At 35.1% G+C, this 17698-nt stretch overlaps 3 protein-coding genes across 3 annotated transcripts; 2 read left to right on the forward strand and 1 right to left on the reverse strand.

Annotated features, from left to right (window-relative positions):
• The first annotated feature begins 222 nt into the window (after positions 1-222).
• On the forward strand, positions 223-7258 carry LOC131653139 (membrane steroid-binding protein 1-like). The gene is made up of 2 exons (XM_058923216.1): positions 223-596; positions 6563-7258. Exons 1-2 carry the CDS (start codon positions 286-288, stop codon positions 6960-6962), a joined length of 711 nt encoding a protein of 236 aa, XP_058779199.1. The 5' UTR covers positions 223-285; the 3' UTR covers positions 6963-7258.
• Positions 7259-8901: 1643 nt separating this feature from the next.
• LOC131650771 (uncharacterized) lies at positions 8902-10105 on the reverse strand. Its single transcript, XM_058920476.1, has 2 exons — positions 9565-10105; positions 8902-9473 (listed from the first exon to the last, which is right to left on the reverse strand). Exons 1-2 carry the CDS (start codon positions 10103-10105, stop codon positions 8902-8904), a joined length of 1113 nt encoding a protein of 370 aa, XP_058776459.1.
• Positions 10106-12968: 2863 nt separating this feature from the next.
• Positions 12969-17062, forward strand: LOC131650772 (uncharacterized). Its single transcript, XM_058920478.1, has 2 exons — positions 12969-13544; positions 16838-17062. Exons 1-2 carry the CDS (start codon positions 12969-12971, stop codon positions 17060-17062), a joined length of 801 nt encoding a protein of 266 aa, XP_058776461.1.
• Positions 17063-17698: the final 636 nt, after the last annotated feature.

Here is a 17698-nt window from a genome sequence, read left to right on the forward strand (position 1 = left end):
GTAGGAATTTGGTGTTTGAAAAACATTACTCTTTAAAGATATTTAAAACATTTAAGTTTATTTGATGTTATACTATCATATTTATATTTTTTAAAAAAATAATAAAAGAATTTAAACCCATCTTATGGTATTCCACCGTACGATCAAATGCACGTGATCTAAGACCAAACCATGGGCATGGAGTAATCTAGAAAGACTACTATAAAAATCTAACCTTTTCATCACTACACTTTCCATCTCCCACTCTTTCTCTCTCTACACTTTCTATCTCATCCACCACCAACCATGGCTCTTCAACTCTGGTCAACCCTCAAAGAAGCCATCGTTGTCTACACTGGCCTCTCCCCAGCAACTTTCTTCACCGTCCTAGCAATTCTCATCACCCTCTACTACATCGTCACAAGCCTCTTCGGTTCCTCCGACACCCCCCAACGCCATGAAACGAGGGACTTTGATGCGCAGATAGAGCCTCTTAAACCGCCTGTTCAGATCGGGGAAGTTACGGAGGAGGAGCTTAAGGATTATGATGGGAATAACCCGGATAAGCCTCTTCTTATGGCTATTAAGGGTCAGATCTATGATGTTTCGCAAAGCAGGTTTTTTTCTGAAACGAAAAATTGGTTTTTTATCTTTGCCCTTTTTGTTTTTTGTGATTTTGGATTATGGTGTTAGAACACAGATTTGTGTTGAAAAGATTATGCGCAGCAATAAGAGTTGGGAGAGAGTAAGGTAATAGAGAAAAGTCTCAAAGCTTCTATTAACAAGTGTAACAAGTTTATTTACATAATATTGGCTATTTATAAGTGACACACACACACCTGCCAGCTAGGATAACTAACCAATAGTAGCTTAACTAAAACAAAGAAAACTATACAGTTTTGAATTAATCTCAACACTTCCCCTTAATTCATAACTGTTTAGCACTTATAACACCAAGCTTGTTTCTCAAGAACTCAAATCTGTCAAGCTTTAGAGCCTTTGTGAAACCATCTGCTAGCTGCACTTCAGTTGGACAATACTGCACTTCAACCATCCCATTATTTACTTGTTCTCTAATGAAATGGAATCTTGTATCAATGTGTTTACTCCTGCCATGTGAGATTGGATTCTTCGTAAGACTAATAGCCGACTTGTTGTCAATTCTGAGTATGAGAGGCTTCATCACTTCACACCTTAACTCCTTCATTACTGAATTCAGCCACATTGCTTGACATGTTGCAAATGTCCCTGCAATATACTCTGCTTCACAGGATGAGAGTGCAGTCACCTGTTGCTTCTTGGTACACCATGATATGCTAACCTCATTGAACTTGAAGACATAGCCAGAAGTGCTCCTTCTATCTATGATGTCTCCACACCAATCACTATCCGAGTACCCAATTAGTTCATCCCTTTCACTTTTGTTTCCACTTGGGAACAACAAGCCAAACTCCTTTGTGCCTTTTATGTACCTAAGTATCCTTTTAGCAGCCATCAAGTGAGTTTTTCTTGGATCCTGCATGAATTTGCTAATCACACTGACTGAGTAGCATATATCGGGTCTGCTATTGCACAGGTATCTTAGTGAACCAACTATTTGTCTAAACAGTGTTGGATCCACTCTCTCTTCATCACTGCACTCATCAATCTTTGAGTTTGTCTCTGATGGATTTGAGGTTGAGTTGCACTTACTCATTTCAAACTTCTCAAGTAACTCACCAATGTACTTCTGCTGGTGCATCAGTAATCCTGTCTTTGTCTTCATAAATTCCATACCAAGGAAGAATGAGAGTTCACCCAAGTCAGTCATCTCAAATTCAGACTTCAGTTTGTTTTTCACTTTCTCAATGTTTGCTATTTTGCTTCCAGTGATTAGAAGGTCATCCACATATAGGCAGATTATCATGACTTCTTCTTCTTTTGCATTTTTCACATATACACCAAATTCTACTGTGCACTTTGTAAAACCTATTTGAGTTAGGAACTGGTCAATCCTTCTGTTCCAGGCTCGAGGGGCCTGTTTTAAGCCATACAGGGCCTTATGAAGTCTATACACCATTTTCTCCTTGCCTTGTATTTCAAACCCAGGGGGCTGTGACACAAACACAACCTCTTCAAGTGGACCATTTAAGAAGGCTGATTTGACATCTAGATGATGAAGTGACCATCTTCTTTTACAAGCTAGGGCCACTACTAATCTCACAGTTTCAAGCCTCGCAACAGGGGCAAACACCTCATTATAATCTATACCATGTTTTTGCAAGAAGCCTCTAGCTACCAACCTGGCCTTGTGTTTTGAAATTGTTCCATCAGGATTTAATTTCAACTTAAACACCCACTTTACATCTATTTTCTTTTTCTTGTCTGGCAAGTTAACTAGCTCCCATGTGTGATTCTTCTCAATTGAATTGAGCTCATCCACCATGGCCTTCTTCCAAGCATCTATCTTCAATGCTTCTTCATAATTGATAGGTTCAGAGTCAGCTAATAATGCAAAGTGAATAATATCACCTTCATCATTTACTGCATTATCTGAAATTACTTCACAGTCATTCAACCTCCTTGGAGCATGTCTGATTCTTTCAGGTCTCATAGTACCTTCTACCTCTACATGTTCATTTTCATTATTCAGTTCCACTTCTTCATTTTCTGAATCACCTGTATCATCGTTGTCCACTTCTTCATTTTCTGATTCATCACTTGAGTCAGGATAAATGCAATTTTGTTGGTTTTCTCCACTGTACACTGGTTCCTCTTCCCATCTCCACTTTTCAGCTTCATTCACAATCACATCTCTACTGACATGTACCTTTCCAGTTGCAGGGTTATAGAGCTTATAGGCACCTGTGGGGTGATAGCCTATAAGTATCATGATTTCACTTTTATCTTCAAGTTTGCTTCTTCTAGCATCTGGTACATGCTTATAGCACAGGGATCCAAAAACTTTGAAATGCTTCACACTGGGTTTTCTTCCACACCAAGCTTCCTCTGGTACTTTCAATTTCAGCTTCTTTGTAGGACATTTGTTTAGGATGTAAGCAGCTGTAGTTACTGCTTCCCCCCAAAATTTATGTGGTAGATTCTTTTGCTTGATCATACTCCTTGCCATGTTCAGTAAAGTTCTGTTCCTCCTTTCAGCTAATCCATTATGCTGAGGTGTATATGGTGCTGTTACTTCATGCATAATTCCCTGATTGGTGCAGAAAGCTTCAAATTCTTTTGAGGTGTATTCCCCTCCTCCATCAGTTCTTAAGATCTTAATAGACTTGTCACTTTCTTTTTCTATTAAGACTTTGAACTTTCTGAATACCTCTAAAGCCTCACTCTTTAGCTTAATTGTATACAGCCATATCATCCTTGTGAATTCATCAACAAATGTGATAAAGTATCTGCTTCCCCCTAATGAAAACACTTCAAATGGTCCACAGATGTCTGAGTGGACTACTTGCAGTGCCACATTAGCTCTCTTTGGTGCTTCAGGTACAAATGGACCTCTACTTTGCTTACTCTTAACACACACTTCACAGATGGTTTTTCTGACATTCAGTCTTGGCAGGCCATACACCAGTTCTTTAGAATTCAATTCACTAAGACTTCTAAAGTTTAAGTGGCCATACCTTTTGTGCCATAATTCTTCAGCATTTTCACTTACTGCAGCTGACAGACACATCATGTTTTCACTTGATATGTTGCACCTATATGTTCTATTCTTTGACATGTTTGATTTGAGCACCAAGTTCTTCCTTGAATCAAACAGCTTCAGAGAATTACCATCCATGGTTACTGAGAATCCCTTCTCCACTAGTTGACCAATGCTCATGAGATTACACTTCATCTCAGGAACATACATCACATCCTCAATAATGACTCTCTTGCCATTATTTCCTTTAATCACTATATTTCCACTGCCTTCTGCCTCAAGGCAATTGTTGTTAGCAAGTTTGATACTTGTCTTCTTGCTTGTATCAAACTTTGTCAGCCATTCTCTATGTGAGGTCATATGGTTTGAACAACCTGAATCAAGAAACCACTCCTCATTCTTAATTCTTTCATCACTGGTTGTGGCCATCAGCAGCACTGTACCAGATTCATCTCCATGGGCCAAATTTGCTTCTTCAACTGATTCCTTTTTGAACCAACATTCATCAGCAAAATGTCCATGCTTCTCACAGTTGAAGCACTTCACCTTGCTTTTGTCAAAGTCCTTCTTCTTGTTCTGATTTCTGCCAAAGCCTCCTCCTTTTGAAGATTCAGCTTTGTCCTCACCCTTGTTCTTTCCACTCTTGGACCAGCTTGGCTTGCCTTTTCCTTTTCTTCTGAAATCCTTCTGATTTCCTTCTTTCTTGCAGGTCTGAACTTGAAGGGCTTGTTGAATTGATCTCTCAGAACTTCTATCAAACACCAGGAGTTCATGTGCTTCTAGTGAATTTTGCAATTCTTCGATCTTCATTGTTTTCACATCCTTTGCTTCTTGGATAGCTACAACTATGAAATCGAACTTTTGACTCAAAGATCTCAGTACCTTTTCTACTACCATTTGATCTGTAATATTGTCCCCACAGGTTTTCATTTGATTTACAATGGCAATTAGCTTCGAGAAGTAGTCACTTACTTTTTGATCTTCCTCCATCTGCATCATCTCATACTTTCTTCTGTAGGATTGCAGCTTCACTTGTTTCACCTTTTCTCCACCATTGTAATAGCTTTCTAAGATGTCCCACGCTTCTTTGGATCTTGTTGCTTTTGATATCTTCTCGAAGTGTTGATTATCGACATTCTGCTGGATGTAAAACAAGGCTTTACAGTCTTTTTTCTTGGCTTCTTTGAATGCATTTCTCTGTGCATCGGTTGGATTTACCACCAAATCCTCGTAGCCACTCTGCACAATATCACTCACTTCTTGTGCTCCAAACAGAGATCTCATCAGTGCACTCCATCGATCCCAGTTCTTGCTATCAAGAACCAAAATATTTGATCCAAGACCGTTGCTATTCATCTTTTCTGACCATAAGCTATCACTTCACAGTATCCTTGATATCGAAACCAGGCTCTAGATGCCAATTGTTAGAACACAGATTTGTGTTGAAAAGATTATGCGCAGCAATAAGAGTTGGGAGAGAGTAAGGTAATAGAGAAAAGTCTCAAAGCTTCTATTAACAAGTGTAACAAGTTTATTTACATAATATTGGCTATTTATAAGTGACACACACACACCTGCCAGCTAGGATAACTAACCAATAGTAGCTTAACTAAAACAAAGAAAACTATACAGTTTTGAATTAATCTCAACATATGGGTTATGGTTTGTTTTGTCTATAGAAGCTTTTTGATTATCTGGGTATTTTTTTTCTTTGGTTTCTCTTGTTAAAAATTATTTCTTGTTTTTGTGCCCTTTTATGGATTAGTGTTGATTGCATACCAACAATTGATCTGATTGAGTTTTTATTATGTTTAGAGGTCTTGGCTTTGTTTATGTTTTCAACTATGATTCTATGTAATTCTTGCTTATTAGAGTTGATTGCATGTTAAGAATTTATCTGATTTTCAGTTTATGTTTAGTGGTCTTAGTTCTTGATTCTTAGGCTATGTTTGGATATCATAAAATGAATGGAAAGGGGTGGAAGTGGCGCGGAATGAAGCGCATTGGTTTGAACATTTTAGGACGGATCTTCATTCCACCCAAATCAGAGGAGAATAAATATGGTGGTAAGTGATGGGATGGAATGGAATACATACCACTCTATTCCGTTATGCTCCATCTGAATTTAGTTATCCAAACAATGGAATACCATTCCATTCCATACTGCTCCGCTCTATCTGATTCTGTCAATCCAAACAAAGCTTTAGAGTTGATTGAGGGATAGGAATGTCTTGATTGAGTTCATTTTTTCATAACAAGTGTTTTTGGTTTTTCCATGAGAAAAGTTAATTTTAGTTTTAAATGAGTTGGATGTGAAGTGGTTTAGATTTTGATATTTTTAGGTAAAGGTAAGTTGAACAATTAATTTGTGTGTAAAATCAGGCATGAACTTTAAACCTACTTTTTAATTTCTGAGAAATCAAATAGGTTTGTTGGGGACCAATTAATCATTTATTTTTAATCTTCCATTTTTCCAATGTTTGGTCCACACTTTTGCTGTACCTAACCTCATTAGGGTCTGCTTAGTTTTGAGTAGGTAGAAAGGTGTTGTTAAAGTTGAAAACAATGCAGACTGAAAAATATTTTCAACCTTGACTGAAAATGACTTCATTTTATTTTCTTCCACCTTTTTGATAAAAAAGTTGTTAGTCAAAACATGCCAATTGTTAAGTGATTTTGAATTCAAATTTTGTGCTTCTACCTTTGAACAAGTCAACAATTGTAGCATGGACAATACAACAATGTAAGCGCAACTTCGGAGCTTTCAATTGAGTAAAGTTTCCATATTTTCAATTGTATTGTATGTCAATGAAGTGTTTATGTCCTTAATCTGTTCTACTTTGTCGGATTAGAAGATTCTCTAGTTTATGTGTTTGCTCCATGTATTGCAAAAGGAATCTGATGAATGGTTTTCTATTTATGTTTTTCAATGTTCTGCATTAGGATGTTTTATGGCCCCGGTGGACCTTACGCCCTATTTGCCGGTAAAGACGCTAGCAGAGCTTTAGCGAAGATGTCTTTCGAAGAGAAAGATCTCACCGGAGACATATCTGGTCTTGGCCCATTCGAGCTCGAGGCCTTGCAAGATTGGGAATACAAGTTTATGGGAAAGTACGTAAAGGTTGGAACTATCAAAAAAACAGTTCCCGTAACCGAACCAGAAACCACCGGTGAACCTTCAGAATCCACTTCTAACGATGCCGACACTTCCATTCCTCGCGAAAACAATGATGCTGCCGAAGCTTCTAAGCATCATGAAGATGCACCCTCAGAAACTCCAGCTGTTGTTAAAAGTGATGAAAATGTTCCTTCACATGTTGATGCAGATCATAAAGAGGAATAAATAGGAAGGTTGGATTGTAATTCTCCTCAAATAAAATAATGGAAACAAATACATAGGAGCTTCTGATAGAGGTTGATCCTTTTGTGTGTGTGTGTGTATTCAGCATTTAGGCCAACCCTTCAGCATAAAAAAATGAACTTGTAGTGTTTAATTTAAGTTATTTTGAGCTTGAACTTCATCCTGTATTCTAGTATTCTACAAGAATTATGTTACTTAAGAGGTTACATACAAATGAACTTTTGTGATCAGTTACTAAGCCAAGTATTGAATGCATTTAGTCTATATTTGTGGTTTTATACTAATTGTGTTTTATGAAATGTTCTCTTACCATAGAGATCAGTCTTGACTTTTGTAGGTCCTTCTGTCTGGGAAATGTTACAAGTGTCTTACAACCAATGAATGAATTTACATCTCTAAAGACATACATGCAATGGTCACAAGAAGAGGGTGGAAGCTATGACTAATGAGTGCAATACTCTCGTGAAAAACAACACATGGATCTTATCGACCTTATCATCAAGCCATTGCTTGCATGCAAGAGAGTTTTCATGATAAAACAAAATCTTGATGGCTCTCTCAACCTCTTTTCTTGTAACATCATATATTAGTTATCAAAAAATTAACATATGATGTGTAAAATGTAGTTTTAAGAGGTGGTGTTCTGAAATGTTATTTCGGCTAAAAACTACCTCAGAGCCACCAAAAGTGAAAATGGTATATCGGTGGAGTTACATGTATTTTACCTACTAGCAGTGCTATTTGTACACTGCATTTTGGTACACTGTATATGACTTTAAAGCAAAATATTATTTGGTACACTGTATTTACACCGTATATGATTTTAAAGTAAAATATTGTTGTGCCCAGAAGTCAAAGTACAATGAATTATTAAAAAATTAAAGTTAGTAGATCATATATATATATATATATATATATATATATATATATATATATATATATATATATATATATATATATATATATATATATATATATATATATATATATATATATATATATATATATATATATACCATTACGGTGTAGATGTTAGAAAATGGTGTAGAAATAGCTTTTCTCTTTACCTACATGTTCCAACCTTGCGAACGTGATAATAACTCATAGACTCACACTTTCTAATCTATTAGTTTTTTTTTTTGTAAGCAAGTGATATATTGAAGAGAGAATTAAGGGTTCTCAATACCTGATTACAAAAAAGACTTGAGATAAAAATCTCGACAAAAGAGACCAAATGCGTTTACGAAAGATAAAACAAAAGATTTTTTGTTGAACTCGTAAAAATTACAATTGAGATGAGTAATATCAGTGATAAACGACTATTTTCAAATCAAAATCTTAATGTTCCAAACCACATCAAATATATTCCACGCATCATTCCGAAAAATGATACTATTCCTTAACAACTATAAATTTCAATTGACTGCCAACCAAATACACCCTTCTTTTTCTCCTCTCAACTTCTTAATCTTACACTGATTGTACCACCAAATAAAACACCCTTTTAAGTCATCACCCATGAACTGAACAACTCCAATCCAAACCGTCACCTCCTGCCAAATCAACTTAGCAATACAAAAATATTAGGAGAAATGATTTAAGGATACAACAACCAACCCACACAAAACACAAATAAGAGAATCATTTGGAAAAACGATACCTCTTATCTTCAAAAGATCCCTAGAAGGAAGCCTGCTAATAAGACATCTCTAATTGAAGGCTTTAATTTTGAACGAAACCTCCGCCTTCCAAACCAAATTCAACGCTTTATCGTACCTATTAAGAGGACCATAAGGAATGTGCACAGTTGCAAGTTCCACATAACAAGAACGGATATAAAATCTATGGCCAGATTCTAAGATCCAACTAACAAGGTTCATGCCATAAAAAAACGGTCCTCTGCCTTCAACAAAAGCAACAATTACTGCAAGTCCGCTGCCGCATACGACAACTCTGAAACAGTCTGAGGAATCCCGAAGAAACCCCACTGCCACACCCCTTCCAACCAACCCCCATCCCCGCAACTGATGTACCACGAAGAGAAGAGACCGAGAAAACAAAACTTCAAAGGGATGTCATCAATCCAAATAGAATGCCAAAAAGAAGTTGTATAACCTCTCCCTATCTCAAACCTGCAGCATTTAACAAAAACATCATCAATTCTTTTCTTTTTAATCGAAGTCAGATTCGTCCACCATGAAGAAGAAAAAATCGGAGCCTTAATAATGTTGCCGCTATTCATCGCTTGCAAACAAATATCTCTGTAACGAGCTTGCAATATCTTGTACCAAAGAGAATCCGACCCCTCTAAAATCCTCCATCTCCATTTGTTAAGTAGAGCCAAGTTGAATGTGTCGATATTTTTTATGCCAAGACTGCCCTTATCAATAGGGAGACAAATATCTTTCCATTTAATCCAATGAATCCTTCTTTTCTCCTCCACCCCCCACAAGAACTTTCCTTGAAGCTTAACAAACTCTTTGGCAATCTTTACTGGTATTTTCTAAAAAGAGAGTAAAAATAGATAGAGAACATAAAACAAATTTCAATAGAGTAATCATCCCTCCAAAACTAAGGAACCGACCTTTCCAACTAGAAAAATGCTTTTTCATCTTGAGCAAAAGCGTATTCCATGTTGAAATCCCCATCGGGTTGGATCCTATAAGAATACCGAGAAAAACAAACTCTTTTCCTTCCATTTTACAAGAAAGGAAAGAAGCAGCTGCCCCCAAGAAGTTACAGCTGACATTAATACCAATAATCTTACTTTTGTGATAATTGATCCCAAGCCCTGAAACTATCTCGAAAGCCCTCAAAATTGCTTTTAAAGACGAAACATGTTTCCAACTTCCCTCCCCAACCATTAACGTATCATCCACAACTTGGAGAATGCCAATCTGACATTTACCTTTAATATCCACACCTATATATTCTCCATTCTCAACTGCCTTTCTCACCAAACCCGTTAGCCCCTCCGTGACCAAAACAAAGAGAAACGAGGAAAGGGAATCCCCCTGACGCAAACCCCTATCTACCACAAACTCCTTAGTTGGATTGCCATTTACTAACACCAAAATCTTACTAGTAAAAACCAACACCTCCATCCATAAAACACCAAACCCCATTTTCTTCATCATGGACCTAAGGAAATTCCAACTAACTTTATCATACTCCTTTTCAAAATCTACCTTGAAAAGAATACAACTCTTTCTCTTCTTCTGCTCAAAATCCACTAACTCATTTGCCACCAAAACACCGTATAAAAGTTATCTTCCCGGAACAAAAGCACTTTGACAAGGAGACATTATAGAATGAAGAACATTTTTCAACCGCCCCGCCAATAATTTTGAAAGCTCTTTATATAAACACCCCACTAAGCAAATCGGTCTATAATCATCTAATCCTAAGGGATTAGAAGACTTAGGAACCAAAGCCAAGAAGGAAGAAACAATCACATTCATCAAAACAAACCCTGAATGAAAGTTGTTAAATAACCTCACAAAATCATCTTTCAGAAAAAACCAACACTTTTTGATAAAAAAGGAAAGTGTAACCCTCAGGTCCTGGACTTTTGGTACCCTCACAATCCCAAATAGCCTTCTTAATCTCACTTTCAGGAAAAGTAGCTTCAAGGAAACTACAATCATCCTGATTAATACTATTGAAGACTATATCTTCCAAGTTGGGTCTATTCCAATTCGTTTCTGAAAAATTACATGAGAAGTGGTTCAATACCTCCCTCTTAACCTCCGAAACCGAATCCAACAAGCCTTCCTGAGAATCGATCCAACCAATATGATTATGCTTTCTCTTCTCCTTCAAGAGGTTTAGAATGGATAAGGAATTTGTGTGGAAAATATATAGGTGTTTGTGTACCTCTCCTTTAAGAGGTTCTCAAGAATATATAGGTATTTTAATAGGTATTTGTATATAGAAGCAATTTTTCAAGAGGTTTAGAAATATAAGAAGATTTCTAAATTCTTTTTAGTGAGTGGACATTGCCTAGTACCTCAAAAACTATTCCTGTTTATTTACACACTACTAATCGTATATAAATAAAACAATAAAGCTTGGGACCAGACGATCTTTTACAATTTTAGATTCTTTCAATGTTAATTTTTGAATTTGACTTATTTTTGCTCTCAATACTAGAACTTAACCAACTTCTCTTTTTGATAACTTCTATCTCTTATATTGATAACACATATGATTAACTTTTCTATTTTGTCATCATCAAACCACATATAACTTTATAACTTACATATCACATAGAAACCCCAACGAGGGGTGAAGAATAATCCCAAAACCTCATGATAGACAAATTGTGAGTATTAATCATTTTCATTAGATTTATTTAAATCATTGAGGGGTGTTAGTTGAGAATAATCATAGAGGAGAAAAGCACATATTTTGCAAGGATTTTCTATTTTGTATATCCTATAGAATAACCTAATATGGTGTAGTATATGTTGGGTTCAAGAACAAAGAGCGTAACGAAATCTAAGGGAATTTCTTTCTCCACCTCTATACCTTCTTAGGCAGTGGCGGCGCTTGGGCCCGGCCAGGGTGGGCACTTGCCCAGGCTCGGGCCCCATTGTTTTTTGAAGCCCATATGTGTCTAAACAAAAAACAAAAAAATTAAAAAAAACATAAAGGAAAAATCGTTCAATAGAAAGAAAAAATAAAACAAAATTTCATAACCCTTCCGGATATTGAAGCTTTCCTCGTACTTTATTTGGAAGTGTTAACAGAGCATTTAATAAATCATGGTATAAGAATTATACATGGTTAAAATACAGTGAGATCAAGGATGCAACTTATTGTTTTTATTGCTTTCTATTTAAGAAACCCGGGAGGGCCGAACACTTTAGTTTTGAAGTCTTTACTAAAAGCGGATATAAAGACTGGGAGCATGCATCTCAAGGCCTTAAAGATCATGTTTGTAGTCATAATAGTTTTCACAACTCATGTGTCAAGCACTACGATGATTATAATAATCAAAGACAAAGTGTGGCTAGTAAGTTTGCTAGAGCAACCAAGGAATCAAAAGAATTATATAAGATTCGTTTGACTTGTTCTGTAGATTGTTCAATATATCTCATTGCACAAGGCTTGGCTTTCCGTGGCCATGATGAATCCTCTATTTCTCTAAATAAGGGAAAATTTAGAGAGATGGTAGATTGGGTAAAAGCTAAGGATGAACAAGTGAGCGATGCTTTTGACCGTGGTGGAAAAAATTGTACAATGATTTCTAGTGACATTCAAAAGGAGCTTGCAACGTGTTGTGCACGTGAAGTTACCAAGGTGATTATGGAAGAGCTTAGTGATAAACAATTCTATGTGCTTATTGATGAGTCACGTGATATATCTATCAAAGAGCAAATGGTAGTGATGTTGAGGTTAGTAGTTGTATTTGTTTTCACTTTCCAATTTCTGATTTTCATTACTTATTATGCCGCCACGTAAACTTGTTGAATTTAATTTAGGTTTGTTAACGACAAAGGGCATATTGTGGAACGATTTATTGCTCTACATCATGTCAAAGATACTACATCTGAGGTATTAAAGGATGCTCTTTATGGTATTCTTGATAAGTACACGTTATCTATTTCAAGGATACGAGGGCAAGGATATGATGGAGCTTCACATATGAGAGGTGAATTTAATGGTTTGCAAAGAAAGATTCTAGATGAAAACCCTTATGCTTTTTATGCCCATTGCTATGCTCATCGCTTGCAATTGGTTGTTGTGTCTGTTGAGAGGGGTGAGATATCTAGAGGAAGGGGATTGCACCAATCATCATGTCTCACTAGACCTGGAGATACTAGATAGGATTCACATCATACTATATTGCTTCGTTTGGATCAAATGTGGTCATATGTGTTAAAGGTACTTAGTATGGTTGATGGAGATGGACGTGGACCATTTCAAGCAACACATTTGATAGAAAAAATGGAGAGTTTTAAATTTTCTTTTATTTTAAAGTTAATGTTAAAGTTGTTTGGTATCACAAACGAGCTTTCAAATGTCTTGCAAAGAAAAGATCTTAATATTGTGAATGCCATGGAATTAGTTGATGTTGTCAAAGCTCGGTTGGTCACAATGAGAGATAGTGGTTGGGATAATTTTTTTGCCGATGTCCAGGAATTTTGTGTTGCCAAATGTATTCCAATGCCAAATATGAATGATGAAATACCGGTTCGGGGTCGGTCAAGGGCATCAGGGATGACAATCACAAATCTTCATCATTACCGTGCAGAGATTTTTTATGTAGCTATTGACAAAATATGTGTTGAGATGGATCACCGCTTTAGTGAAGAAAGTAACGTTATTCTTGATTGCTTCTCATGTCTTGACCCCAAAAATTCTTTCTCCAAGTTTGATGTTGCTAAGCTTGCTCGTCTTGCTGATATTTATCATGAAGACTTTTCTGATGATGATCGTGGAACAATAAGGGATCAACTTGAAACTTTTGTTCTTCAAGTGAAAAGAAATGCTTCATTTTCTACTTGTGAAGATGTTCAAAGTTTAGCTATGAAGATGATTCAAACTGAGAAACATTTGGTATTTCCATTGGTTTACAAACTTATTGAGTTAGCTTTGATATTACCGGTGTCGACAGCATCCGTTGAAAGAGCCTTTTCAGCAATGAAGATTATCAAGTCTAAATTGCACAATAAGATCAACGATGTGTGGTTCAATGACTTGATGGTATGTTACACTGAGCGAGAGATATTCAAGTCACTTGATGATATTGATATTATCCGAACATTCACTGCAAAGAAGTCTCGGAAAGAACATTTGCCTCGTGATTTTAACACTCTATTGTAAGGTTATCTTTCATCTCTTTTATTCTGTTTGATGACTATTTATATATTATATACAATGAATTTGCGGTATTTAAAATTTTGCCCAGACTTTATAATTTTTCTGGCTTCGCCACTGTTCTTAGGGGTCTCTGGTGTAATTTCTTTTTGTCCCCAGAATTCAGAGATGCATCTTCGAACGCACTACATTTCATTTTTTTAGAAGTGTTTTTGGAGATGCATCACCGAATTCCCATTATTTTTTGCAAAAAAGAGTGTTTTTGGAGGTGTATTTTCGAAATATTCCAATATTGATCTTGACATTTTTCAGAGATGACCTAATATTTATTAAAAAAATTATTACATTAAAAATGTTACATAAATAAATAAATTATTAATTAACATAATACATACAAACCGCAACTAAAAAAATTGGTTGAATCATAATGCATTAATCGCAAATATTAGCTATGATAAAAAATTTGAATACCAAAATTAATTTAGTACGATCATTAAATACTAAAATTAATTTAAATTCTAAATCAATTTATTTATCTTTTATTAAAAAAAATCATTTAAATTTTAAATTTCATATTAAAAACAATTATAATAGTTAATTGTGAATTATAATTACTATTATCAATCGTCATATAATTATGAATAAAACAATAATCTAATTATCCACTTCAAATAGATAAATTATTAATAAAGAATCATTATAACTTTTTACTGTTCATCTAAATCAAATAAATAAATTTTTATTAAAACAAATTGATATCAATTTAAATTAAAGTAATTGATCGAAATTAAACATAATTCAAACAGTAACTTACCAATTTTAATCCAATTAACGAATAATCATTAACCAAAATTGAAACAAAAATTAAGTTAAAAAAAATCATAATAATGTATCATGTCATTAATTTGCAATTAACATATTAAAATCAAAATGAATTTCCGAAATATCAAGTATAACAATTTATCATGTCATTAATTTGTAATTGAAACCAAAACTTTATGTAATGCTTTTAATAACTATTGGATTATTTTGAAAATACATCTCTGAAAAATACCAAGATCAAACATTAGAATATTTCAAAAATACATTTTTGAAAATACCTTAATTTAAAGTGCGTCTAAAAATCATCTCCAAAGAACATTTTGATATTTTTACGATTTTTTTTTCATTACCACTAGTTAGAGAAAGAAACTTAGGAAATCTAATCCACAACCAAGAGAATATTGGACTTAGCCCAAAGCACATCTAATCCACGTTACATGTAGCCAAAATGAAGAGATTTTATCCTGACATCTCTTATTTGACCTAACACCCCATTGTCCTGGTGCATTTACCATTTTTTCCTTTAAAATTTATTTCACAAAAGCATTATACCATTTTAAATATTTTTAAAACCTATGAAAAATTTTAAAATTTTTCAAACAAACTATCAGACATTTTAAATTTATGAGATGTAAGTATTGTTTTACCACATTATATATATATATATATATATATATATATATATATATATATATATATATATATATATATATATATATATATATATATATATATATATTGACCTTTTCATGCGTTTTTACCAGAATTTTCGAAATATCCAGAAAAAACACATATTTTGTATGCATTTTTTATCAATTTTTTTTTTAAATCATACATTTTTTCAGATATTTTTGAAAAATCCGGTAAAAATGCATTCATTATACCGAAATTTTTGAAATAACTAGTAAAAATACATACATTTTAATCGATTTTTTTTAAATTCAGAAACAAGTATGGTTTGTACCATATTTTTCAAAAAATTCGAAAAAATGTATGCGCACACACACACACACACACACATATATATATATATATATATATATATATATATATATATATATATATATATATATATATTGAAATATCCGGAAATAGCCATAGTGTTATTGAATTTTTCGAAAAATCTAGTAGGTCAAATAATTGTGTTTTTTTCAAGTGAAGACCAGAAGATATGATGACATGATAGCTTCTCGGCACCGTGATAGAGGCGAGGGTGCTTTATCGAAGAGCTTATTATTCATACATTGAAAATAACTAATGCTTTTGACTTTGCTTCTTACATGACCTTCTTACATGACCGACTGCCTCTGCAGTGCCTACCCATGGGGGAAGCTTATAAGTTCTTAGATATTGAGATGCTATAGGAGGTCATGGAGATTATTGAGGATTGCAGTCTCCTTTCACTGATGGACTATTTGCTGACCATGCTCGACATTTAGTTATTGATAGTGTTTGTTGAGTGATGGCATAAGGAGACATCTTTCTTCCATCTTCTATTTGGTGAGATGATAATTACCTTGTATGATGTCTTCTCTCTGTTCCATATACCCCTAATAGGTAGTTTCTTCATCACTCATATCATTAGCCAAGAGAACGCACGTATGACTGCTGTGCAGGACTTAGGGGTTACTGAGGAGTAGATGATAAATAAGTTTAGGGCTGTGAGGGATGCTCACTTTTGCCCATCTTAGCTTTAGGATTGGTATAAATATTTAGTGCATCACGGTATGTATGAGGCAACCGCCAGGGTATACATGCTACATCTTGTAGGATGTACTATCTTGGCGGATAAGTCTTATGTATATATCAATGTGAAGTACATGTGATTGTTTAGTCGCCTTGAGCATTGCATTTGGGCATATGGGTGTGTTACACTGACTGTTCTATATGTTGCACTTGGAGAGGCAACTATTTTTGAGACGAGGCAACTTGCTCGTTTTTTGAGTCTATTTTAGGTATACAAAATTATTATTTCTTTTTAATTTAGTTCTTTTTATGACATTTCCTGCTGGTTATATGAGTCAATGTTATTGTTAAAGCTGAATATACGAGCATTTCTGATCCATCTGTGAGAAGCGGGTTATTCCTACCACTGCTGGGTCGCACATACCAAGAGATGGAGGGGCAGGCATGCACATCTGGGAGGTGTTGCAGAGTACAGGAGGAGTATTTATGCGCTTACTGTAAATGATATCATTTGGACACCCTAGGCAGACCATAGAGTTTATCAAGAGTTTGATGACACTTCACTTTTTTTTGGGTATCTGCGATGGGAGACGTTAATGGCTAGTCACTTACTTGAGAGGTGTCTGTGCAAGTTTGGATATGTCCATGACATCCCACGACCAGTCCATGCTATTCCATATGATGGCATTGATAGATGGTTTGTTGGTCACATTTTGGGGTCTTCATATGAATTAGAGACCATGCAGTGAATGTTCAGTTCTCAGCGGAGTGTGTGAATGGGTACTTGGAGTGGTACCTTGCTGTTTCACACCTTCGAATTATCCTACATAGGTCGCATATAGATGATACCCGACCTTCTCATGCTGGACCTTGTAATGTTGAGGGGACCTTCTGATGACGTGCTACCGCATTCAACACCTCCCCGTGGCACAAATGACGCTCAGCGTCTGCAGATGATAGAAGTCATTATGGATAACCTTATGGATTTGGTGAACCCGGATGGTGAGATTTATACTTTGGCATCACAGGAAACACACATAGTCTGTGGGGGCATATTTAGACCTTATTATCATTTTTTGTATTATTTGTATATTATCTGTAGTATTACTCAAACATTTGCACAACATTTTTTTATCACATAACATTTTGGCATTTCCATTATTGCATGATGAACATAACTTAACATTTGACAAACGATTACATAACTTAGAAAAACAATTACATTACTTTACAAAACAATACTAAATAAGAATTCCTAACAACTACCAGATGATTTTGGACATTTTAACATCTTAATTATGTCGTCAACATATATATAAATTGTTGCATTAAACTTGATTAGTCCCTTTGTTAGCCTACGATGATATATTCAACTTGGATCTCAG

The sequence above is a fragment of the Vicia villosa genome, linkage group LG2 (assembly GCF_029867415.1).
Source record: "Vicia villosa cultivar HV-30 ecotype Madison, WI linkage group LG2, Vvil1.0, whole genome shotgun sequence".
Taxonomy (NCBI): domain Eukaryota; kingdom Viridiplantae; phylum Streptophyta; class Magnoliopsida; order Fabales; family Fabaceae; genus Vicia; species Vicia villosa.

Excerpts from the sequence above, each read along its gene's own strand:
- LOC131650771 (XM_058920476.1), bottom strand. The coding sequence starts at position 10,105 with ATGGGGTTTGGTGTTTTATGGATGGAGGTGTTGGTTTTTACTAGTAAG. Across the intron at positions 9,474-9,564 it reads GCATTTTTCTAGTTGGAAAG|TAAAGATTGCCAAAGAGTTT; the intron begins GTCGGTTCCTTA and ends AGAAAATACCAG.
- LOC131650772 (XM_058920478.1), top strand. The coding sequence starts at position 12,969 with ATGTTAAAGTTGTTTGGTATCACAAACGAGCTTTCAAATGTCTTGCAA. Across the intron at positions 13,545-16,837 it reads TTCAAACTGAGAAACATTTG|GCAGACCATAGAGTTTATCA; the intron begins GTATTTCCATTG and ends TGGACACCCTAG.
- LOC131653139 (XM_058923216.1), top strand. The coding sequence starts at position 286 with ATGGCTCTTCAACTCTGGTCAACCCTCAAAGAAGCCATCGTTGTCTAC. Across the intron at positions 597-6,562 it reads TATGATGTTTCGCAAAGCAG|GATGTTTTATGGCCCCGGTG; the intron begins GTTTTTTTCTGA and ends GTTCTGCATTAG.